This window comes from Dendrobates tinctorius, unplaced genomic scaffold (genome assembly GCF_039654945.1).
Source record: "Dendrobates tinctorius isolate UK_male_01 unplaced genomic scaffold, ASM3965494v1 ptg000060l, whole genome shotgun sequence".
Lineage (NCBI taxonomy): Eukaryota > Metazoa > Chordata > Amphibia > Anura > Dendrobatidae > Dendrobates > Dendrobates tinctorius.
In genome coordinates, this window is record NW_027361728.1 from 74,595,755 (window position 1) to 74,620,699 (window position 24,945).

The 24,945-nt window shown below is 42.9% G+C and overlaps 2 protein-coding genes across 3 annotated transcripts in view; one reads left to right on the plus strand and one right to left on the minus strand.

Annotated features, from left to right (window-relative positions):
- GPR87 (G protein-coupled receptor 87) overlaps positions 1 to 13,003 on the plus strand; it is a 40,077-nt gene extending 27,074 nt beyond the window's left edge. The window contains exons 2-4 of one of the 2 annotated variants that reach the window (XM_073579053.1): positions 566 to 607; positions 4,884 to 4,990; positions 11,909 to 13,003. In XM_073579053.1, coding sequence (XP_073435154.1) covers positions 4,900 to 4,990; positions 11,909 to 12,936 — 1,119 coding nt within the window. In that variant the 5' untranslated portion in view covers positions 566 to 607; positions 4,884 to 4,899 and the 3' untranslated portion in view covers positions 12,937 to 13,003. The remainder of the gene's footprint in view (positions 1 to 565; positions 608 to 4,883; positions 4,991 to 11,908) is intronic. The other variant, XM_073579054.1, reaches the window with a different exon arrangement.
- The window catches only part of MED12L (mediator complex subunit 12L), a 1,194,146-nt gene that overhangs the window by 705,944 nt on the left and 463,257 nt on the right, over positions 1 to 24,945 (minus strand).

A 24,945-nucleotide genomic window follows, 5' to 3' on the forward strand; every position in this document is an offset into this window, starting at 1 on the left:
ACTGTCCTGGAATTTATGGACATTTGGTAATCCAGGGGGTCTCATGTCGCCTATTTGAATAGAGCAGTGGCCACACATTCATTATTACTGGACAGACGGGGATAGTCGGGTATAAATATTGGTCGTGGGCTACCCCTTCAGTTTCTCACTTGTTACAATATTCTGCAGTTCTCATGGCTTCGATGATTATAGATAATTTTGCATTGTCCAGTCTTGCAGCCAGACAAGTCATGTCATTCATGCATTCCCAGCATAGACTGCATGTCTGATGTTTTTTCGTCGGCTGTAATAGCTGAATATTTTCATGACCTCATGCTTTTATATCACAGCACATATAATTCAGCTATTTAGCTTTATGTTTCTACTCAAGAAAATAACCCTCTTGTACGGTCTCGTGGCTCAGCGCGTAGTTCAGACGTATCCTGTTGCCTTCATGTTCAAACCTGCAGCTTTAGACTTGTTGGGAACACAAAAGATGTACAAACAAGCTATAGATGTGCTCTGATTGATTTCTATGCCTGTAATTGCTGCTACCCCTTGTAAATCCAGTGTTCTCACATATTAGATGCTGCTGCAGATGGGGCTTTGAGGCATCTCCATGCGGACGGTAAGTTTTGCTTTATTATATTACTCACTGATACATTGTGAATATTGTAAAGCTGAGGGCAGATTAGAAATCAGCACTGTATGTGAGATTTACAGACAATCTACTCAATCGCTGCAGAAGATTCTTCAACTGAAAATCTGTGAATTTCATCTGAATAGGGCAGATTACGCAGCATGTGCATGTATTTCTATAATCTGCAGGGCTCGTGCAAACGACCATATTTTCCATTCGAGTGCGATCTGACAAAACATAGGATCACGCTCAGACCAAAGTTATTCTATTGGGGCTGCGCACGTGTATGATATTGCATACGATGTATGGATTGCACTCGGCCATGCAAATCAATGAGTCTGTGGAAAAAATTGGACTGTACTCAAATGACATACGAGTGCGGTCTGATTTTCATGGCCTTACAAAATGGAGAAGATGGAGAAATTGTTATTACCATCTTCTCCTCATTTGAGAAAATGGGATCATGCTCTGATCACACACTCTGATCACTCTCTGATTACACTCTCTGATCACACTCTGACCCCACTCTCTGATCCCACTCTGATCACTATCTGATCACACTCTCTGATCACACACTCTGATCACTCTCTGATTACACTCTCTGATCACACTCTGACCCCACTCTCTGATCCCACTCTGATCACTATCTGATCACACTCTCTGATCACTCTGATCACACTCTCTGATTACACTCTGATCACTATCTGATCACAATCTGATCACAATCTGATCACTCTCTGATTACACTCGCTGATCACACTCTCTGATCACCTTCTGGTTAACACTCTGTGAAAAAAGTATAATTGGACTGATTTTCTCAGATGAGAGAAAGTACAGTTGTATGATCCTAGACATATGTAGATGTCCAGAAACTTCTGCAACAAGTCTGCCATGTGTGAATATACACTAAGACAAATGATTTACAGGAACTGAGTCAGTGACTGCTGTAACAATTATTCTGACAACCCAGCACTGACCTAAGCAGGTTTATATAGTATTTGGAAGGATCATTATTGATATTTTAATGCCAGGATAAATTATATATAGCATTAAAATGTAAGGGAACATCTGAATGATAATAACTGAGTCATGTACAAACCTATCTTCCCTCGTATCTTGTACTCATTATGCAGATGTACTGTATATATGATAAAAGAGAATTATAGCCTCATCCCACAGTAGTGCTGAAACACCAGATAATATCTGCAGTAGTTACTTTATTGTCATATTTATTTTATATATTTACAGTTGTGGCCAAAAGTATTGACACCCCTGCAATTCTGTCAGATAATACTCCGTTTCTAACTGAAAATGATTGCAAACACAAATTCTTTGGTATTATTATCTTCATTTAATTTGTCTTAAATGAAAAAACACAAAAAGAATTGTCCTAAAGCCAAATTGGATATAATTCCACACCAAACATAAAAAAGAGGGTGGACAAAAGTATTGGCACTGTTCGAAAAATCCTGTGATGCTTCTCTAATTTGTGTAATTAGCAGCACCTGTAACTTACCTGTGGCACCTAACAGGTGTTGGCAATAACTAAATCACACTTGCAGCCAGTTGACATGGATTAAAGTTGACTCAACCTCTGTCCTGTGTCCTTGTGTGTACCACATTGAGCATGGAGAAAAGAAAGAAGACCAAAGAACTGTCTGAGGACTTGAGAAACCAAATTGTGAGGAAGCATGAGCAATCTGAAGGCTACAAGTCCATCTCCAAAGACCTGAATGTTCCTGTGTCTACCGTGCACAGTGTCATCAAGCAGTTTAAAGCCCATGGCACTGTGGATAACCTCCCTAGATGTGGACGGAAAAGAAAAATTGACAAGAGATTTCAACGTAAGATTGTGTGGATGTTGGATAAAGAACCTCGACTAACAGCCAAACAAGTTCAAGCTGCCCTGCAGTCCGGGGGTACAACAGTGTCAACCCGTACTATCCGTCGGCGTCTGAATGAAAAGGGACTGTATGGTAGGAGATCCAGGAAGACCCCACTTCTTACCCCGAGACATAAAAAAGCCAGGCTGGAGTTTGCCAAAACTTACCTGAAAAAGCCTAAAACATTTTGGAAGAATGTTCTCTGGTCAGATGAGACAAAAGTAGAGCTTTTTTGGCAAAGGCATCAACACAGAGTTTACAGGAGAGAAAAAGAGGCATTTAAAGAAAAAAACACGGTCCCTAGAGTCAAACTTGGCGGAGGTTCCCTGATGTTTTGGGGTTGCTTTGCTGCCTCTGGCACTGGACTGCTTGACCGTGTGCATGGCATTATGAAGTCTGAAGACTACCAACAAATTTTGCAGCATAATGTAGGGCCCAGTGTGAGAAAGCTGCATCTCCCTCAGAGATCATGGGTCTTCCAGCAGGACAATGACCCAAAACACACTTTAAAAAGCACTAGAAAATGGTTTGAGAGAAAGCACTGAAGACTTCTAAGGTGGCCAGCAATGAGTCCAGACCTGAATCCCATAGAACACCTGTGGAGAGATCTAAAAATGGCAGTTTGGAGAAGGCACCCTTCAAATATCAGGGACCTGGAGCAGTTTGCCAAAGAAGAATGGTCTAAAATTCCAGCAGAGCATTGTAAGAAACTCATTGATGGTTACCGGAAGCGGTTGGTCGCAGTTATTTTGGTTAAAGGTTGTCCAACCAAGTATTAGGCTGAGGGTGCCAATACTTTTGTCTGGCCCATTTTTGGAGTTTTGTGTGAAATGATCAATGTTTTGCTTTTTGCTTCATTCTCTTTTGTGTTTTTTCATTTAAGACAAATTAAATGAAGATAATAATACCAAAGAATTTGTGTTTGCAATCATTTTCAGGAAGAAACTGAGTATTATCTGACAGAATTGGAGGGGTGTCATTACTTTTGGCCACAACTGTAAATGCTAGATTTGTGGAGTATATAAGTAATAGGTGTCCTGTGGACAGATACTCCCACCTAAGCTATGTAACTTTGTGACTCCTGCAGAGTTACCATGGGTCTCTTGGTTGCTTCTCTAACTAGTGTTCTCCTTGCCTGGGTAGTCAGTTTAGGTAGATGGCCATGTTTTCGTAGGCTTACAGTTATGCCATACTCCTTCCATTTTTGGATGTTGGATTGATCAGTGCTCTGTGAGATGTCCAGAGCTTGGGCTATTTTTTTAGTAACCCAACCCTGCTTTAATTTGTTTAAAACTTTATCCCTGACCTGTCTGGTGTGTTCCTTGGTTTTCATAATGCTGTTTGATCCATAATGTTCTCAAACAAACCTCTGAGACTTTCACAGAACAGCTGTAGTTCTATTGATAATAAGTTATACATGGTTGGATTGAATGTATTAATTTTTTGACTTCTGGAGGCAATTGGACGTGCACTAATTTATTTAGGAGTATCAGACTACAAAGAGCTGAATACAAATTCATAACCAAAATTTCAGGTTTATATTTTTAAAATAATTATAAAACCAAACAATACTTGCTACTTTGTGTTGGTGTATCACATCAATTCCCAATAAAATACATTTACGCTTGTGGGTGTAATGTGAAACAAAAATGGAGAAGTTTTTACCATAGCCTAAGAACTAACAGGACGATAGTTGAAAACTACCTGCCTGTTGTGCTCGGCGCTGATCTTTGCCTCAGTCACATACTGCTCCCACTCTGATTCCGCGCCTTCTGCTGACATCACATCATCAGAGCGGCGGCTTCACTTCTGCTCTGCTCTGTTGACAGGGTGTGACTGGAGATGTCATGCTGACTGACAGCTGGCTCTCCACCGCTTAACTGTGGGAAACCAGCTGTTTATCAGCACTATGTCGACAGTCATGCCCCATTGACAGAGCAGTCTGAAAGAGCTACTCTTTTGACATGAAGCAGCAGAAGCGCAGACAGGAGTGTTCCAAGACTCTTCTGAGCTGGTGCTTGGTGGAATAGGCCAAGTACCTGCCTGCCTGCCAGTTCTTAAGCCCATAGTAATAAAAATAAAATGGTCCCAAAAAACCCTAAAGACATGGCAATGCATAGTATCTGAAGGGGGAGAATAAAAAGGTTATTGTAACAAGACATCATGACACTACTTTACCTAATAATGGCATGATGTCTGTAATTTGCTTATGGTACCAGCGCTGCCAAGATGAAATTTAATTCCCTACTGCTGTTCTCCTTAATTACCCAAATTGTTATTGCGTTGAGAGAAATACTCATAATACACTTTCCTAGTATATTAACATAGGCTCATAACATGTGCTGTTCCAGACTAACTGTTATTAATACATTTTACCCTAGAGCTGATGGAAGGCAAATGATGTTATCAAGAGGATTAAATGCTTCTGGTGTATCCTGGAACACTGCAAGCACAGATATGGATGTTACACCGCATGTTAAATCACCAGGTACAACTAAGTATCTCAGCTAAGCTAGATGACTCTGCGTCTGTGCCATTAGTCTGCTGCATACAATGGGTGTTTTCCCGGCGTATACTGTAATGTTTCCATAGCCCCCGATTCACCAGAGGGAGGAAAAATGAGAGGGGTGCCAAACGTGTGTTTTTCTCAGCCTCCATTTAGCTGGTATCTATTGGATATTGTCTGTTTTAGACTGTGCTTTCCTATAGCGAGGGCTACTGCAAAGAAAATATGGTGTACATGTCTTTTACAGTCAATGATGGACGTATAGCTGGGCATCCACCCATACCCTGGCTACTGCCGGACACTTACCATCTGTGTGTAGGAGCACAACAGTGGGCACGGACACAGTGTGCACGAAACCTTAACATTGTGATAATATCAGACTGTCACCTTTTTGTGTCAGTGACACTGCATTCTGTGAGGGTGAAGGGGAGCATCAGGAAGCCCCCCATTCATTCTGCAATACAGCTTTTTGCCACAATAAGTTTTATAATAGTAATAAAAAATATACAAGAAAGGCTACCTTACATTGTGTGTACATTAAAGTATGTGTTTAAAGTTGTATACATCAATTCTGTGATATGCTTGAATAATCTTAATCACTCCCCTTACAAGTGAAAACATTCTGAATAGCAGGGTTGACGTGTTGATGCATTTTTAAAGGGGCTGTCCACTATTATGACCACCCCTTGTCAATCAGCATGTTTCCCCGAGTAAAATAATAACACTTATACCCCTCTTCAGTGTCGACACTCACGTTTCCGGGGATCCTGTCACATTATGTCACATGATCCCTGCACCCAATCAGCACTGTCTTCACTGTCCCCGCCTTCCAACGAATCAGACATCAATAAGACGCGAGTGGGCAGTCGCAGCTCTCAATTCCTTTTGATGTCTGATTCGTCTGAAGTCACGGAGAGAGAAGCCAGAGCTGATTGGGTGCAGAGATCGCGTGACATAATGTGACGTGATCCCCTTGAGAGCCAGTGCGGACACCACTGGAGGAATGCCGGCACCAGAGGCAAGTATAAGTGTTATTATTTTACTGGGTGGAAACATGCTGATTGGGAAGTGTTATTCCGAGTAGTGGACAACCCATTTAATAGTGACAACAAAAGCTGTCCGTTAGGCTAGTTTCACACTTGCTTTTTTTTGCAGCGCGTTTTTCCCGCAAAAAAACGCATTGAAAAAACGCATACAAAAGCATACAACTGCTGCGTTTTTTTCAAGCATTTTTATGAGCATGCATGAAAAAAACGCAGCATTTTTATGCGTTTTTAGTGCGTTTTTACCGCGTTTGCGTTTTTTTCCAACATTAGGTGGCCCCTCACACTAACCCAAACCATGACTTTACTAACCCTAACCCTGACCCTAACCCTAACCCTAACCCTGACCCTAACCCTAACCCTAACCCTGACCCTAACCCTTAACCAAACCATACTTAACCCTAACCCAAACCCTAAACCCTAACTAACCCTAACCCTAACCCTGACCCTAACCCTAACCCTAACCCTAACCCTGACCCTAACCCTTAACCAAACCATACTTAACCCTAACCCAAACCCTAAACCCTAACTAACCCTAACCCTAACCCTAACCCTGACCCTAACCCTAACCCTAACCATGACCCTAACCCTAACCCTAACCCTGACCCTAACCCTTAACCAAACCATACTTAACCCTAACCCTGACCCTAACCCTTAACCAAACCATACTTAACCCTAACCCTGACCCTAACCCTTAACCAAACCATACTTAACCCTAACCCTGACCCTAACCCTTAACCAAACCATACTTAACCCTAACCCTGACCCTAACCCTTAACCAAACCATACTTAACCCTAACCCTGACCCTAACCCTTAACCAAACCATACTTAACCCTAACCCTGACCCTAACCCTTAACCAAACCATACTTAACCCTAACCCTGACCCTAACCCTTAACCAAACCATACTTAACCCTAACCCAAACCCTAACTAACCTTAACCCTAACCCTAACCTTAACCCTAACCCTGACCCTAACCCTTAACCAAACCATACTTAACCCTAACCCTGACCCTAACCCTGACCCTAACCCTTAACCAAACCATACTTAACCCTAACCCTGACCCTAACCCCAACCCTAACCCTGACCCTGACCCTAACCCTAACCCTAAACCCCCTTAACTAACCCTAACTCTAACCCAAACCCCTAAATTCCATGGTTAACAAAAAAAACGCATGTGCAAAAAAACGCATACATGAGCATGCCAGTGCGCACATATGCGCATCCATAGGCTATAATGGCCATTTTTAGCGCAAAACGTGCGCATATGTGAGCATGCGCTTTTTTGCAGGGCCAAAAAATGCAACATGCTGTGTCTGGAAAATACAAACGCACACCCCAAAAAAACGCAGCGCATGAAAATCGCATACATGCGCTTACCAGCACGCAGGTATGCGCACCCATGTTAAATATAGGGGAAAAAACGCATGCGCACATATGCGTTTTTTTCCAGCGCTAAAAAACGCAAATGTGAAACCAGCCTCAGCCGGTATTATTACATTTTAACATCCCATCCATTTAAGGAATGTAAGTGATGTAAATAGCACTTATATTCTGTGAACAATGCCAAGGCAAGACTTCATAAGTTTAATGATTTACTTGTGTTTGCTTGCCCCTTTTCATCTGACTATTATAATTGTCATATTAAGGTTTAAAAATAAACAAAATGCTAAAAAACGTATATTTAAAAAATAATAAATCTCAACGGCTACTGTAAATACTGATGTGCAAATTAATCTTGGATGCAATTTAGGCATAGGTAATGAAAAGATTCTTATCTTCATTTAAATATTCACTATGAACAAAAAATGCAAATTCCCAAGTTGGCAGGCCAGGCGCACACTTATCTGGCTTGCTGTTAGATAGGATTATGCTGACAGCATTGCAACATTACCCAACTTCCGAATAAATGCCACCTACACTCTTCAGTGAAATAAAAGAAGAACGCCCAGATGGGTTGCAACACGACCTGAGTGATTTCCTTCACAGAAGAAACTATTTCAAAGCATTAAAGCTTTAATGTCTTAGCCTAGCTAGAATTAATCTTAGTGAAGATTTCTACAGGCATAAGACAAGAAGATAACAGCCGGGGATGCATGATTGCCAGTGTATTATTTCATCATTGTAGGAAAAAGTAAAACATGTATGGGGACAACCTGATACGTCCCCCCTTTACACAAAAATCTGTAGCTCTATCATAGCGACTAATATTTTCATGCTTGTATGTGTTGTGTATACTGTATTGTGCTGTATATATGCTGGTTTCCAGAAATTGAGGCCAAGACACAAAGTAAAGATCCTCGGTGCCGAGTTTACTAAAGAACTTGACTAAGAGGAAGAAGCAGTTTCCAAAAAAGGATCTTTAGAGCTTTCAATTTGTCTGAGAGCCTGTGGTACAGTAAAGGCACGCACAGTGGTGTACGGACAGAATCTCAGACTGTTTGTGTCTCGCTGTGAAGTGCTACAGGGTGTAAGAAGGAAATGTAATGGTGAAATTTGGGCTATCCTTAATGCATATGAACCCCTTAAGACTATATTCTCTTGTCGAGTGTGGCGTGAGCACCAAAGAAAAGAAAGGTGAACTGTAGAAAGCTGTTGTCATTAAGAATAGGAGATGTTATTAGATTATTTGCCGTGCTTCAAAAACTTGTGGAAGACAGAACAGTTAAGTCTAAAGTTTCTATGAGTTAGGCTGGGTTCATACTGCGTTATGGCAGTCCGTTAACGCTGCCATTATCCCCTATTATCAGGCACATCGCTAACGCATGCCATAATCGGCATGCGCTAGCGATGTGCCGTCATTCTGTGACGGAGCCTCGGACCCGGGCTGCAGCGTCTCAAGCTCCGTCACCGGTAGCACAGGTGAAGCATATGCGCTAGCGGTATAGCATAACGCGATCGCGTTGTGCTATAGCATTAACGCAGCCCGTCAGCACTATGCATTGAATGGGCTGCCTTAACACAGTATGAGCTTGGCCTTAGAAACCAGAAAAGATTTGATAATTGAGATTGATGGTGGACTACAAGTTGGGAGCATATTGCCCACTGAAAAAATTGGCAGTGGTTTAGAAGTCAGAAAGCATCACATGGACTTAAGAGAAAGGGGTCAAATTGTGTGCTTGGGTGACTCTCTTGAATGAAGGCCATATTAATAGCTGTCAGATGAACGTTGGATCAGCTGACAGCTATCTCTCCCGACTATTCCCTTCCCAGAAATGTTCAGCTCAGTCCAATTATTCTAGGATTCTTCCCACCAAATAAAATGATTGGGCAATCGAATTTCAACCACACAATCATTATGTCCCCTAAATATTCTGCTGGAGGACATAACGTGGACAACTATCCACATTAGATGATTGGACAATACTGTCAAAATGTTTTGGCTATTTCCTTCTGCGTATATTTCATTATGGTGAAGTGTGTGGGGGGAGGACTTATCGCTTCTATAGATAGGGCTAGAATAGTAATGATGCCAAGCTGTAGAGCATTTGGTTGCATATGTGAGCATATTGCAGGGGCTATTTATGCACAGTTATCAAAAATGCATTCATATTGGTGGCATCCATCTTTTACTAGGGTGGATGGACAGGGGTGGTCTCCATGAGACAACTCATTTCACAACAATATTATATTAATTGCTTGGGATATTTTTCTGATATACATGAGTATTGGACTTACGACTCATACTCACATTATAGAAACTCGGACCAGTCTCGCACGTCAATACCGGGCACTGCCGCCGGCACTCGGATCAGAGCGTTCAGCTGCATATATTTCTATGCAGCTGAACGCTCCGATCCGAGTGCCAACGGTAGTGCCGGGTATTGATGTGCGAGACTCGTCCGAGTTTCTCGCATGTGAGTATGAGCCCTTATAGTTATTATCAGATTATTTCCTATACCAATAGAACCATACGGTTAAGTAGCTGGTAAGGCATTTCTTTTTTCACATTTGTTTCTATATAAAGTATGCTTTATATGTAACATTACAAAATAATAAAGATATGTCTAAATTCTACAGCAGAATGAGATGTTCCGTATTCTGATGTTTAACATTATAAATCTTCAGGAGAGGTTGTTTGCTTCTAGAGTACTTTTTTCAAACATTTACAAGGAAGTGGTTTTAATCTGTAGGAAATCTCTAATGAAGCCCCGGTGGACTAAGCACTGCTTGCCACTTGTCGGGCAGGAGACGCTTTCTACAGTGAACACAATCAGATGAAAAGCTTCTCTTATTTCATTAAGTATTAATTCTACAATTGTGTTGTAACACAAATGCAGACAATTATCCTCACAATGTAACCCGGGTCAGTACTGTATTATTAGACAGCCCCTGGTTTAGGTACTGACATCGCACAGACAGGTTACCTGTAATCACTGAATCATATCATAAATAATAACTGCTGGAAACAGATAGTCATAAAACAATCATTAGTACATGATAATGCGCTTTTAATGCTGCAACAGTAATTTTGCGACTTCTAAATACCCTGTCCACTTTTATATGAGCCAATTTTATGTTTTAGCCTCAGCAATTTATATAGAATGCACAGCTAAGCATAAGCATTTAAAATGTTCATTGCTAAAACAGAACAATTAATTGGCTTCGAAAATTTTTGAGAATCGTATAATGAAATGGATAAAGTTAAAATCAGAAAATATTTCCTAGGAATCAGAATATTGCACATTCCCTTAAAAAACCTGCTCAGCTGACAGCAATTTAATCCAATATTCTGCATAAGGCAGGGCGGCACGGTGACTCAGTGGTTAGCACTGCAGCACTGGGGTCCTGGGTTCAAATCCCACCAAGGACAAAATCTGCAAGGAGGTTGTATGTTCTCTGCGGGTTTGCGGTGGTTTACCCCACACTCCAAAGACATACTGATAGGGAATTTAGATTCTGAGCCCCATTATTATTATTATTACACCTACAACATATTGGGATAGGAGCTTGGAGAAGGGAATACCCATTTAAGGGGTTAACATGAATACTGTCAATGTCATCTGGACATAAAAATAATCACATTTGCAAAAAACAAGGCAATTGACCTGAGAAAGTGCTATTATGAACAGAGGAAAAACTCCAAAGACTAATATAAATCCTAAAAAATATGGAGTCCTAAATCCACCAAGTATAAAGTAGAAACTTATTCATTTAATAGATATAAAAAATTACACAGTATATTACAAAATATGATAAAATTAAAGGCCAGAGGTGAAGACTCAAATGTGAAAGAGGCACGGTAATACCTCATCATGTAAGACAGGGCAGCATATCTAGTGACATTGAAGGGTATACAGTATATGCAATATGCAGCACACAGTATATTTGTAGACAAGAATTGTATACAGGCAAAAATGAACATATCAGCCACAAGTATGTATACCGATAGTGGCCACCCATCCAATATAGGAAGGTGACAAGTAGCAAAGAAAAGATGCACTGTGGAATCAATGTCTCCAGAAATAATGCTTATCCATTACTCCATGTTCAGGGGTATGTGCCAGCAAAATGGGCTGAGCTAGGGCGGGATAGGGAGCAGTAGTGACGTGGTGCCACAACTCCTCTAATTCAAGGTGATCTGTGTGTTCCCTATACCAGAGATCTTACTCCCGTAAGGGACTGGAATAAAATTTCTGGTGAGGCGCATGATACTCGTCAGATGCTCCAACTTCATGAAGAGGCATGAATCTCTTCAAGAATCAAAAGCATCTGAAGTCAACACACCCTCTCATTAAGACTGGTGAGAAAATTGCCGATCTTGATGAAACTGGGCCATTGAGCTAGCCGTCTTAGTAATGGACAGTAAAGTGTGCAGCATTTCATTTGTAAATAATTTCTCTTTCCCTTTGCACAGAATACATAAGAGATGACTTTACCAGCAACCTCACAAGTCACGGGGAGAACACTACAGATTTCACCGAACTGCTGAGGATCTTCTTTCCTGTGGTGTATCTCATCATCTTCCTTGGGAGCGTCATGCTCAATGGGCTCGCAGTCTGGATTTTCTTCCAAATCCGAAGCAAAACAAGTTTCATTGTGTATCTGAAAAACATTATGGGTGCTGACCTCCTGATGACGGCATCCTTCCCATTTAAAATCATACAGACTTCTGGGATTGCACAGTGGAATTTCAATGTCTACCTGTGTCGGTACAGTAGTATCTTGTTCTACACCAGCATGTACGTATGTATTGTGTTTCTCGGACTAATCAGTATCGATAGATACCTCAAAGTGGTGAAACCTTTTGGAAGTTCAAAAATGTACAGTATTAAGTTCACAAAGATGGTGTCAACAGGCGTTTGGCTAACCATGTCGGTGCTTACCTTGCCGAATGTCATCCTAACAAATGCTGAGCCAACCAAAGACAACGTCAATGACTGCAGAAAACTCAAGAGCCCCTTGGGGGTTCAATGGCATTCAGCTGTCACTTATATCGATATGTTCATATTTGTCACAGTGATGATTGTGCTTATTGCATGTTACATTTCAATATCCCGACATATACAGAAATCCAGCAAACCTTTTATCAGTTGTTCAAGTCGGACAAGAAGACACAACCAAAGTATCCGTGTAGTGGTGGCTGTTTTCTTCACCTGTTTTTTGCCCTACCATCTATGTGAGCTGCCATTCCTGCTTGGCCACCTAGATACAATCCTGGAGAAGCATGTATATGCCATACTTCTATACTGCAAGGAGGGAACTTTAATCCTCGCCGCCTGCAATGTGTGCTTGGACCCTATCATCTATTTTTTCATGTGCAGATCCTTCTCCCACAGACTGTTCAACAGGTCCAGCATCAGGTCCAGGAGTGAAAGTATAAGATCCCTGCAAAGTGTGAAGAAATCTGAAGTGCGGATATACTGTGATTATACAGAGGTATGAAAGGGAGAAGCACGATTCATATGTAAATAATAATAATAATAATAATAATAATAAAATACTAAACTCATGTACTCTGGTGGTTTCTATAATGTATTAGGTAGCCTTCACTAAAGTGCCAGATTGTCGGTTGGCCCTCACATAAGTCTTGCCATTGTACCCATTACCTACTATTGACTAATACTTGTCCATGTGTCTCTGATTTTACATAAAACCACAGCTACAATGAGAATCTATGGAAAAAAAATATTGATATGCTCCAATGTATGATATCTTTCTCAGAAGCATTGCTTGCAGAGGCACCTCCCGTCAACATACGGTGTGCAGTGCTCGTGTAAGGCCTGTTTCACACTTGCTTTTTTTTGCAGCGCGTTTTTCCCGCAAAAAAACGCATTGAAAAACGCATACAAAAGCATACAACTGCTGCGTTTTTTTCAAGCATTTTTATGAGCATGCATGAAAAAAACGCAGCATTTTTATGCATTTGTATGCGCTTTTAGTGCGTTTTTACCACGTTTGCGTTTTTTTCCAACATTAGGTGGCCCCTCACACTAACCCAAACCATGACTTTACTAACCCTAACCCTGACCCTAACCCTAACCCTAACCCTGACCCTAACCCTAACCCTTAACCAAACCATACTTAACCCTAACCCTGACCCTAACCCTTAACCAAACCATACTTAACCCTAACCCAAACCCTAACTAACCTTAACCCTAACCCTAACCCTAACCCTAACCCTAACCCTGACCCTAACCCTTAACCAAACCATACTTAACCCTAACCCTGACCCTAACCCTGACCCTAACCCTTAACCAAACCATACTTAACCCTAACCCTGACCCTGACCCTAACCCTAACCCTGACCCTAACCCTAACCCTGACCCTAACCCTAACCCTTAACCAAACCATACTTAACCCTAACCCTGACCCTAACCCTTAACCAAACCATACTTAACCTTAACCCTAACCCTAACCCTGACCCTAACCCTAACCCTGACCCTAACCCTTAACCAAACCATACTTAACCCTAACCCTGACCCTAACCCTAACCCTGACCCTAACCCTTAACCAAACCATACTTAACCCTAACCCTGACCCTAACCCTGACCCTAACCCTTAACCAAACCATACTTAACCCTAACCCTGACCCTAACCCTAACCCTAAACCCCCTTAACTAACCCTAACTTTACCCAAACCCCTAAATTCCATTGTCTAAACTAATGGTAAAAAAAAAAACGCATGTGCAAAAAAACGCATACATAAGCATGCCAATGCGCACATATGCTCACCATAGACTTATAATGGGTGTCTTGCTGTAAAAAAACGCATTGCGCGCGCATGCGTTTTTTTGAGGCAAATCGGACGCACAAAAAATGCAACAAGCATTTTGTGCGCCCGAGCGCATACCGCAAAAAAACGCATGCGCGGTAAAACGCGTACAAACGCATGTGTATGCGCACATAAGCGCATCCCATGCAAAGTATAGGAAAAAAAACGCATGCGCTATTTAGCGCTAAATTACCGCGAAAAAAAACGCAAATGTGAAACCAGCCTAATGTGGATTTTTAGTGCAGTTTGTGCTCCCTATCCTGATCCTGAATTTATGCAGTGCCTAAAGTTACTGTTTAAAAGCGTTGTGGACAGTGGCGTAACTACAAAGCTATGGGCCCAGGTGCGAACTTTCAAATGGGCCCCCCCCACTATGCCAAAATACACACATCTCCATTCCGCACACCTCATACACACACGGCTCAGCTCTGTACACATGCAGCTCCGCTCCGTACCCCTCGTACACACGCGGCTCGGCTCCGTACACACATATGGCTCTGCTCAGTATATCTCATACACACACGGCTCCGCGCCGCACACCTCGTACACACGGCTCCGCTCTGTACACACATATGGCTCCACTCCGTACATCTCGTACACACACGGATCCGCTCACCTTGTACACACTCAGCTCCGCTCTGTACACCTCATACACACATGGCTCCGCTCCGTACACATGCAGCTCCACTCCGTACCCCTCGCACACACGCGGCTCGGCTCCGTACACACATACGGCTCCGTTCTGTATATCTCATACACACACAGCTCCGCTCCGCACACCTCGTACACACACGGCTCCGCTCCGTACACATGCAGCTCTGCTCCGTACCCCTCGTACACATGCGGTTCAGCTCCGTACACACATATTGCTCCGCTCCGTATATCTCATACACACACAGCTCCGCTCCGCACACCTCATACACACACGGCTCCGCTCCGTACACATGCAGCTCTGCTCCGTACCCCTCGTACACACGCGGCTCGGCTCCGTACACACATATGGCTCTGCTCAGTATATCTCATACACACACGGCTCCGCGCCGCACACCTCGTACACACGGCTCCGCTCTGTACACACATATGGCTCCACTCCGTACATCTCGTACACACACGGATCCGCTCACCTTGTACACACTCAGCTCCACTCTTTACACCTCATACACACACGGCTCTGCTCCATACACCTTGTACATACACAGCTCTGCTATCCAACCTGCACCATGACAACCAGCACAGCAGTTTCCTGTATACACTGAGGCTCCTTATCATGTGACCCCTAACTCCTCCCCTCCCAGAAAAGAACATAGCCTAGGACGTCATTGCAGGCTGCGGTGGGTCTATCTGGGAGGGCGAGGATGGGGTGCATGGGGGGCGTGGCGGCTCAGTGCAGTTCAGGAAGAATAGACTCCCGGGCAGGAAGGGGGGGTCAAAAACGGAACTGTCACGTGAGAATCGGGACAGTTGGGAGATATCATGGCCTGACCTGCCGGGCTCCTGACTCCCCCCGGGCCCGGTCGCAGTGTCGACTGCTGCAACCATGATAGTTACGCCCCTGGTTGTGCACCATGATGTCTGGGAAGATACCCTGATTCCAGAGAAGTGTCACTTACTGGGCTGCTTGCTGCATTTTTCATAAAATCACTGTTTTAATAGCAGGGGAATATTATTATTATCATTAGAGGATTAGTAAACCTTCTGTCATGTAATCCTCCATACTCATGAGCTTTGTGTAACCCCACACCCACCACTGATTCGCAGATTTCTGCCTATGCACAGTGCATGCAGAAAGCTGCCAATCAGTGGTGTGGGCGGTGTTATACAGAGTTTGGAATTTAGAGAATTAGAGAACTAGTAGATCTGCAGCAGAGGAAACAGAGATTAAGTTAGAACTGCAGCAAGCAGCCTTGGCCTAGAGCGCAGCAGTCAGGGGGCGTATATACCGGAGAAATATCAACCAAATATTTACACATTTTTCGGTATTATTTTGAAAAAGCCACATAAAATATAATTTACATCCACATGCATTAATAAATTGAGTGGCACATTTACGCTGCCCATCTCTAACGCTTGCGCTGTCTTGCTCAGTCACAGGCAAAACGCATTTACTAGGTCTGTCTCCCACACTCAGCGTAAACCTCGTGTTAAAGGTAAATTGCAGATTTGGGCTAGAATAGTGATTCCATGTGACTCATTACGCTCATATCGCTTGACTTCTACATACCTACTGCCATAATAGATGCTCTAAACAGCGCTCATGGCACAGTTTTGGGGAAGGGTGCGGCTCGCATTACACCAACTGAACAAATAGGTGGAAAACAGGGAAATTGATATTTTGGGAGTTTCCAAAGTTCTCCAATCACTAAAAAAGTGCGTGATAGAATTCCGAGAACAGTTTGAATCATATAAAGAAAAAGCTCTCAACGGTTCTGAAAAAAAAGTATATGATGACAAGCAATCGATTCTCAGGAAACTTCAATCCAATGAGACACGTGGTGGTGAAGTTCATTTAAGGCAGCGTGACAACTTTCTAATCCAATTTTTGTGGGGGGAGGGGCGCAGAATTATGTGCTTGGGCCTAGGGTGCAATAATGTGTAAATCCGGCACTGAACCCAGTAAGTGATACATCACCATCTTTTGACACTTATAGTGTCTACTTTTGACATTTTCAAAATTCACATTACATGGACAGAGCATTATTCATCATAGGAGCAGCGTAATGCATCACTTTCGCTGTGGAGGTGCCGCAGGTTGGGTTCAGAATACTTGCTACTATTCTATGTTCACCTTATCACAAGGGGTCCCTCCTAACAAAAGGGGATTTCTAAAGTATACACCTAATTTCCTTGTGGAGAGTGACATGTCAAGCCTGACATGCCAAGGTGAGACTTTTAAGATTTGCAGTGCTCCTCTGGGAAATATGCGAAGTCCACTCTAAAGAGACAAACTGATAATCAGAAACAATTCTACGCTTTTCAAGTCTTGAAACATTTCCGTCTTGCATGTCGTAAACGGTATTTCCCTAGAAACGACGACACGGCTTTGGTTTCGTTCTTTCGCACTTCATATACATTATGGTTTTGCAGTCATCTGGTCAGACACATGATTCTTGAACTCTGACAAACGTTGCCACTTTGTGGGCATCAAATCTGTCAACATTTGCTTTCATTTCCTTTTCCTCTCGTAAATGTAGATGCTGAGGCAGGGCTTTCATTGAATATGTGTCCGGTTGTTTAATGCTGCTTCGGAATAAGTAAAAATAAGAACATGTGGTATGTCTAGTCGATGAGAGTGTGATATAACATTGACTAACTACAGTGGGTACAGAAAGTATTCAGACCCCTTTAATTTTTTCACTCTTTGTTTCATTGCAGCTGTTTGGTAAATTCAAAAAAGTTCTTTTTTTTCCTCATTAATGTACCCTCTGCACTCCATCTTGACTGAAAAAAATCAGAAATGTAGAAATTTCTGCAAATTTATTAAAAAAGAAAAACTGAAATATCACATGGTCTTAAGTATTCAGACCCTTTGCTCAGACACTCATATTTAAGTCACATGCTGTCCATTTCCTTGCGATCCTCCTTGAGATGATTCTACTCCTTCATTGGAGTCCAGCTGTGTTTAATTGAACTGATAGGACTTGATTTGTAAAGGCACACACCTGTCTATATAAGACCTCACAGCTCACAGTGCGTGTCAGACCAGATAAGAATAATGAGGTCAAAGGAACTGGCCAAGGAGCTCGGAGACTGAATTGTGGCAAGGCACAGATATGGCCGCAGCAAATCAGCAATAGAGAAATAACATAAAACATAACTTTTAATAATAGATGTAAAAGCTACCAAAGATAGTAGTGCAAGTAAATCACTAAATCAAATGCCACAAATCATAATGGAGGTAACTGTATAAGTCTCTGTAACAGATTACTACCAATATATACATGTGGCTATTCCAAGTCCAAAATTTTGAGAGATTGGACCAAAAAGGTACTTGGACTAAACCAGTGCAAAAAAGGCCAAGTAAAAAATGAACAGTTTCCTTATCAGAGGAACTAAAGAGACCTCTACCCTGTAGAGGTTATCAAGGAATATGCCTATTCATGTATATAAGGCACAGATATGGCCAATGTTACAAAAGAATTTCTGCAGTACTAAAGGTTCCTAAGAGCACAGTGGCCTCCATAATCCTTAAATGGAAGAAGTTTGGGATCACCAGAAGTCTTCCTAGACCTGGCCGTCCAGCCAAACTGAGCAATCGTGGGAGAAGAGCCTTGGTGAGAGAGGTAAAGAAGAACCCCAAGATCACTGTGACTGAGCTCCACAGATGCAGTAGGGAGATGGGAGAAAGTTCCACAAAGTCATCTATCACTGCAGCCCTCCACCAGTGGGGCCTTTATGGCAGAGTGACCTGACGGAAACCTCTCCTCAGTGAGAGACATATGAAAGCCCGCAAAGAGTTTGCTATAAAAACACATGAAGGACTCCCAGACTATGAGAAATGAGATTCTCTGGTCTGATGAGATGAAGATAGAACTTTTTAGTGATAATTCTAACCGGTATGTGTGGAGAAAACTAGTCATTGCTCATCACTGGCCCAATACAATCCCAACAGTGAAACATGGTGGTGGCAGCATCATGCTATGGGGGTGTTTTTCAGCTGCAGGGACAGGATGACTGGTTGCCATTGAAGGAAACATGAATGCGGCCAAGTACAGAGATCCTGGATGAAAACCTCTTCCAGAGTGCACTGGACTGCAGACTTGGCCAAAGGTTTACCTTCCAACAAGACAATGACCCTAAGCACACAGCTAAAATAACAAAGGAGTGTCTTCAGAACAACTCTGTGACCATTATTGACTGGCCCAGCCAGAGCCCTGACCTAAACCCAATTGAGCATCTCTGGCGAGACCTGAAAATGGCTGTCCACCAACGTTCACCATCCAACCTGACCGAACTCGAGAGGATCTGCAAGGAAGAATGGCAGAGGATCCCCAAAACCAGGTGTGAAAAACTTGTTGCATCATTCCCAAGAAGACTCATGGCTGTACTAGCTCAAAAGGGTGCTACTACTCAATACTGAGCAAAGGGTCTGAATACTTATGACCATGTGATATTTCAGTTTTTCTTTTTTAACCAATTTGCAAAAAAATCCTACATTTGTTCTTTTTCAGTCAAGATGGGGTGCAGAGTGTACATTAATGAGGAAAAAAAATGAGGAAAAATGAGGAAAAGAATTTATCAAATGGCTGCAATGAAGCAAAGAGTGAAAAATTTAAAGGGGTCTGAATACTTTCCGTACCCACTGTTTATATGTCTATGCAGTAGGAGCAAATGGCCCATATACTGTTTTTGCACAGTACCTCATTAAAAGGGCTCGTGCACATGGCCATATTTTCGGTCTGAGTGCGACCCGTAAAAACATCAGATCACACTCTGAATAATTTTGTTCTATGGAGCAGCATACATGTTGTTATTATTATTATTTATATGAGGAAATAATTGTAGCAAGCTAGGTTTGCATTCAATATTAGGATCGCACACAGCCATGTAAGTAAATTAATCCGTACAACAAATTGTTCTGCACTTGGATGACATCTGAGTGCAGTCCGATTTTCATGGATTGACAGAGTAAAGAAGATGGAGACATTTCTTTCTGTGTTATGATTCGGTCACCGAGGAGGATTACGGGGAATTACCTGAGCAACCAGGAAACCAGAAAGGTTGGCAACTTAGCAGATTGCAGACCCCTAAACCTAACAACAGAACTAGCATTAGCCGTGGGACATGCCTATGATGCCCTAGACACCTTGGCACAGCCAAAGAGTTAACTAAGCCAAAAGCAAGAAAGGGGAAATGTTGTGAGCTCTCTTGATCCGACTTTTGAGTCAAGGCTCCCTCTGGTGGATACTGCTGGTAGTGGTGCTGGTCAACATGATGTTAACCCAACAGCTGCAAAAGATAATTGGAGGAATGGTGGTAGTGATTGGGACTACATAAGCGAGCAGACTTCTCTCAGTGACTGCCGGTGATACTCCTTTCTTTGCTTACTGAGGATTTCTGTCTGCTGCCTGATCCTGCATTTTTTCTGTTAAGTGTCATTTGCTAAACCCTTTGCATCTGCTTTTGCCTTGCTGTCAGGGGTCAGCTTACTCCCCCTGGGGCTGCTGGCTCCTGCCCTGTATTTTTGTATCTTGTGTTTGTTTGCTCATTCCCCTGCTGTATTAGCCTGTTGCTAGCCGCCAGTTCACACCTGAGTGATGATATAGTGGGGGCGAGGTTGTTCAAACCTCAGTATTTTTGTACATCAGTCGTGTTGGAATTATTAGGGTTTTTGCGTGATTGCAGACAGTGTCTTTTCTGTCCTGTCCTATCTAGTCAGTGTGGGCCCCATCATTTGCTCAGTCTATTTTCTGTCTGTGTTTGTGCTTCATCTTGTCTCACCGACAATATATGTTTGGGGGCTGTCTATTCCTTTGGGGATCTGCTCTGGGGCAGTATAGATTTCACCTTTCTGTCTTTAGGCTTTGTTAGTCCTCCGGCTGTGACGAGGCGTCTAGGGCAACGTAGGAACGCTCCACGGCTACTGCTAATTGTGTTGTTAAGATCAGGGGTCTGCAATCTGCTGAGTGACCAACCTCTCTGGTGTTCTGGTGGCATAGCCTATTGCGCTCTCCTCCTCGGTGACCCATTCATAACAGTGACAGCTAAACTGCCGTGGAGTAGAACCCCAAAGGAATAGATAGCCCCCAAAAATATATTGTTGGTGAGACAAGATGAGGCACAAACGCAGGCAGAAAATAGAGTGAGCAAATGATGGGGCCCAAACTGTCTAGATAGGACAGGACAGAAAAGATACTGTCTGCAATCACGCAAAAACCCTAAAAAATCCAACACGTCTGATATACAAAAACACTGAGGCCACACGACCTCTCCCCCGCTAGATCAGCATTCTGGTGTGAACTGGAAGCAAAGCAAAAGATACTAATATAACAGGGGATCAGCAATACTGAACAGAATGACATAAGCTGTGACATATGAGTGGGGTCCAGCACAAATCCCAGCAGGGAATAATGCTGAACCCACACAGCAAAGCAGAAAGCATAGAAAGGCAAAAACTATATCAAATGCAAAAGATTCAGCAAACAAATAACATATCTGAATGATGCAAGACCAAGGAGGGGAAAAGGCAGACTTCACTATGCACTGGAAGACAAACAAATCATCAGCAGCAACTGAAGGAAGCTTGCTCACTTATATCCTCCCAGTCTGTAAACCCCTGACTTCCAATCATCGTCTTCAGGTGATAGACTTCTGTTAATACAACCAGATCCACTACCCGCTGTAACCACCAGAGGGAGCCCCGACTCAGAAGTCAGATCAAGAGAGTTCACAACATTTCTGCATCTTCTCATCAGAGAAAATGAAGGGGGCATGAGACCCCTGAAACGCGTAGAATAAAACCACTGCAATCATACAGCATTCTCCTGGAATTTGTCTAAAGCGGCAGCGCGGAAAATAGCTGCGAACTCCCTTTGGATTTATTATTTCTTCTGGTCACTGAAGACCTGTGGATCTGCAGCAGCCGCTACCTACACGCTCTTATCTCATCCTAACCAGGTGAGCATATTTCAAGATATACTGTCCTTTGTAACGTGGATAAGACCCTATTGCGCTTTTGTTTCCCCCCTTTTTTTTTGCAATAATCAATGCCTTCATGTCACACACTGTCTGTAACATATAAACCTATATTACATGTGTGTGTTCCTGGTCTATGATTTAATCAGCGATAACTTTTATTGCCAAGCCAGCCATCATCAGATGCTGTGCAGCACGGAGGGCTTCTCCATCTCTATGTATTCCGGTCAATTAAAGCTACAGAATATAATGTGAAGAACTGATTACTCCAATCACTGGAGAATAGTCAACATCAATTACATATGAACTTCATTGCCTAGAATAAGTTTATGGCACTCTTATCAGCATGTAAACTGACAGAGCATGGTCACTTAGAGCACAGCACAAAAGGTGAAACTAAAACGAATTTAAAGGGGTATTCCATCTCAGATGTTTGTGGCATAGCCACATGATATGACGTTTGTCCAAGAAATGTGGAGCCGTGTTTGGCCAGTATGAATGAAAAAGGTTGGAAGAAGTGCACATCCCAACTTTAGATAACACTATGCTGTTAGAAAAAGTCTGCAGGATAGTTAGTAAAGATGAGTGATCATTTTACAGGACCCTGGTCAATGGCTGCCCGACGGGAGACCTCCAACCTGCCGCTGCCTGCCGACATACCTGGCTTGTCTTTGGATTAGCTGGTCTGGCACTCAGTTGCTAGTCTCTCGCAATTGAGTATGAGCTCTTAAAGCAGTATTCAGTCTCCAATATTCTATCCCAATATGTAGTAGGTGGAATCTTCTATATATAAAAATGAATGTGTGTGTATCACCAACCAATCACGAAGCATCTTTCATTTCACCAGAGCTGTTCAAAAGAAGCTGAGCTGTGATTGGTTGCTATGAGCAAGAGTTTTCATTGTAAACAATCACTAAGCATCTCTCATTTCACCAGAGCTGGTTAAAAGAAGCAGAGCTGTGATTGGTTGCTATGACAAACAGTTTTCCCACTTGACAACACCTCAGCAGACAGGGACATGGTGGGAGAAATATAGCATCCCTGGGAACATAAGCTCCCAGCCATTGTCTGACCCCCTGAAAGGAGCAGAGAGCACATGACAGAAATTAATCCCCCCTCCCATGCCCATATACCCATCACACATCCTCCATCATGTAGGCACATCTTCACTCTTAAAGGGATCATTGGTATGGAAGTCAGAGCAAATCCATCCAGCGCTTTGGTTTTGACCCCAGGCCTCTCTTAAAGGGATCCCTGGTATGGAAGTTAGGACCGCTCCACTCAGCTCTGTGGTTCTGACCCCAGGGTCTCTTAAAGGGATCATTGGTATGGAATTTAGGGCAAATCCGCTCTGCGCTTTGGTACTTACCCCAGGCCTTTCTTAAAGGGATCACCGGTATGGAAGTCAGGGCAAATCCATCCAGCGCTTTAATTCTGACCCCAGGCCTCTCTTAAAGGGATCCCCAGTATGGAAGTCAGGGCAATTGCCTTCAAATGCTCTGGTACTGACCCCAGGCTCTCTTAAAGGGCTCTCCTGTATGGAAGTTAGGGCAAATCCCTCAGCGCTCTGATTCTAACCCCAGGGATTATTGGTATGCAAGTCAGGACAAATCCACTCAGCGCTCTGGTTCTGATTCCAGGCTCACTTAAAGGGATCCCTGGTATGGAAGTTAGGGCAAATCCACTCAGCGCTCTGGTTCTGACCCAAGTCCCTTCTTAAAGGGATCCTCGGTACGGAAGTGAGGGAAAATCCACTCTGCGCTTTGGTACTGACCCCAGGCCTCTCTTAAAGGGATCTCCGGTATGGAAGTTAGGGTAAATCCCTCAATGCTCTGATTCTCACCCCAGGCTTCTATTAAAGGGATCATTGGTATGGAAGTCGGGGCAAATCCACTCAGCGCTCTGGTTCTGACGCCAGGCCTCTCTTAAAGGGATCTCCAGAATGGAAGTTGGGACCGTTACACTCAGCGCTCTGGTTCTGACTCCAGGCTGAAGGGATGATGTGGGATATTAGTGGTAGTTGTCCGGTGGCTCTGGCTGATGGGATGATGTGGGACATTAGTGGTAGTAGTCCGGTGGCTCTGGCTGATGGGATGATGTGGGACATTAGTGGTAGTAGTCCGGTGGCTCTGGCTGATGGGACAATGTGGGATATTATGGGTAGTAGTCCGGTAGCTCTGGCTGACGGGATGATGTTGGATATTAGGGGTAGTTGTCCGGTGGCTGTGGCTGATGGGATGATGTGGGATATTAGTGGTAGTTGTTCGGTGGCTGTGGCTGATGGGATGATGTGGGATATTAGGGGTAGTAGCCCGGTGGCTCTGGCTGACGGGATGATGTGGGATATTATAGTGAATGTGGCTATGCGGAATGGACGGGGCTCTATACTCAGCTTTATATATATAGAAATAATCATTATAATTTGTTATAACTAACCATAGTTAGTTACTATGCCCGGACAGCGCCGGGCTCTTCAGCTAGTAATAATAATAAAATCAGCAAATATCTGAGATTAGAAATGTAGTATATTTCTTCTGATTCGCAGTATCGCTTACCCTATGTGAAGGGCATTGCAATAGTTTAGATATCCAAGGTTACGACTACTAACCAGCCAACTATCACTCTATGAGTGGCAGTAACCATGGATACCTAAGCTACTGCAATGTGTTGCACATGGAGTACGTGACAATGCGAATCAGGAGAACTGTACTACAGTTTTAATTGGAGGTATTTGCTAATGTTATTATTATTACATCTGCTACATATTGGGATAGGATCTTGGAGATGCGAATACCCCTTTAAATCACTCCGTAGCTACACAGTTTCACATTTCTTGTACACTGTGCACAGGTCTGAACAGGTATGAGGGTTCATAATGTTGTTGACACCTCTAGCGTCTCAGTGGAAGTGAGTGGCATCGGATAGCCCCTTTGAATATGTCAGCTGCAGTTATATAATTTGACAGCCACACTATATTCTCCTGAAAATAACAAAAAAAAAGTAATTTGTGTCATGATTAATAAATCATGTAACTATTTTGCAAAGTG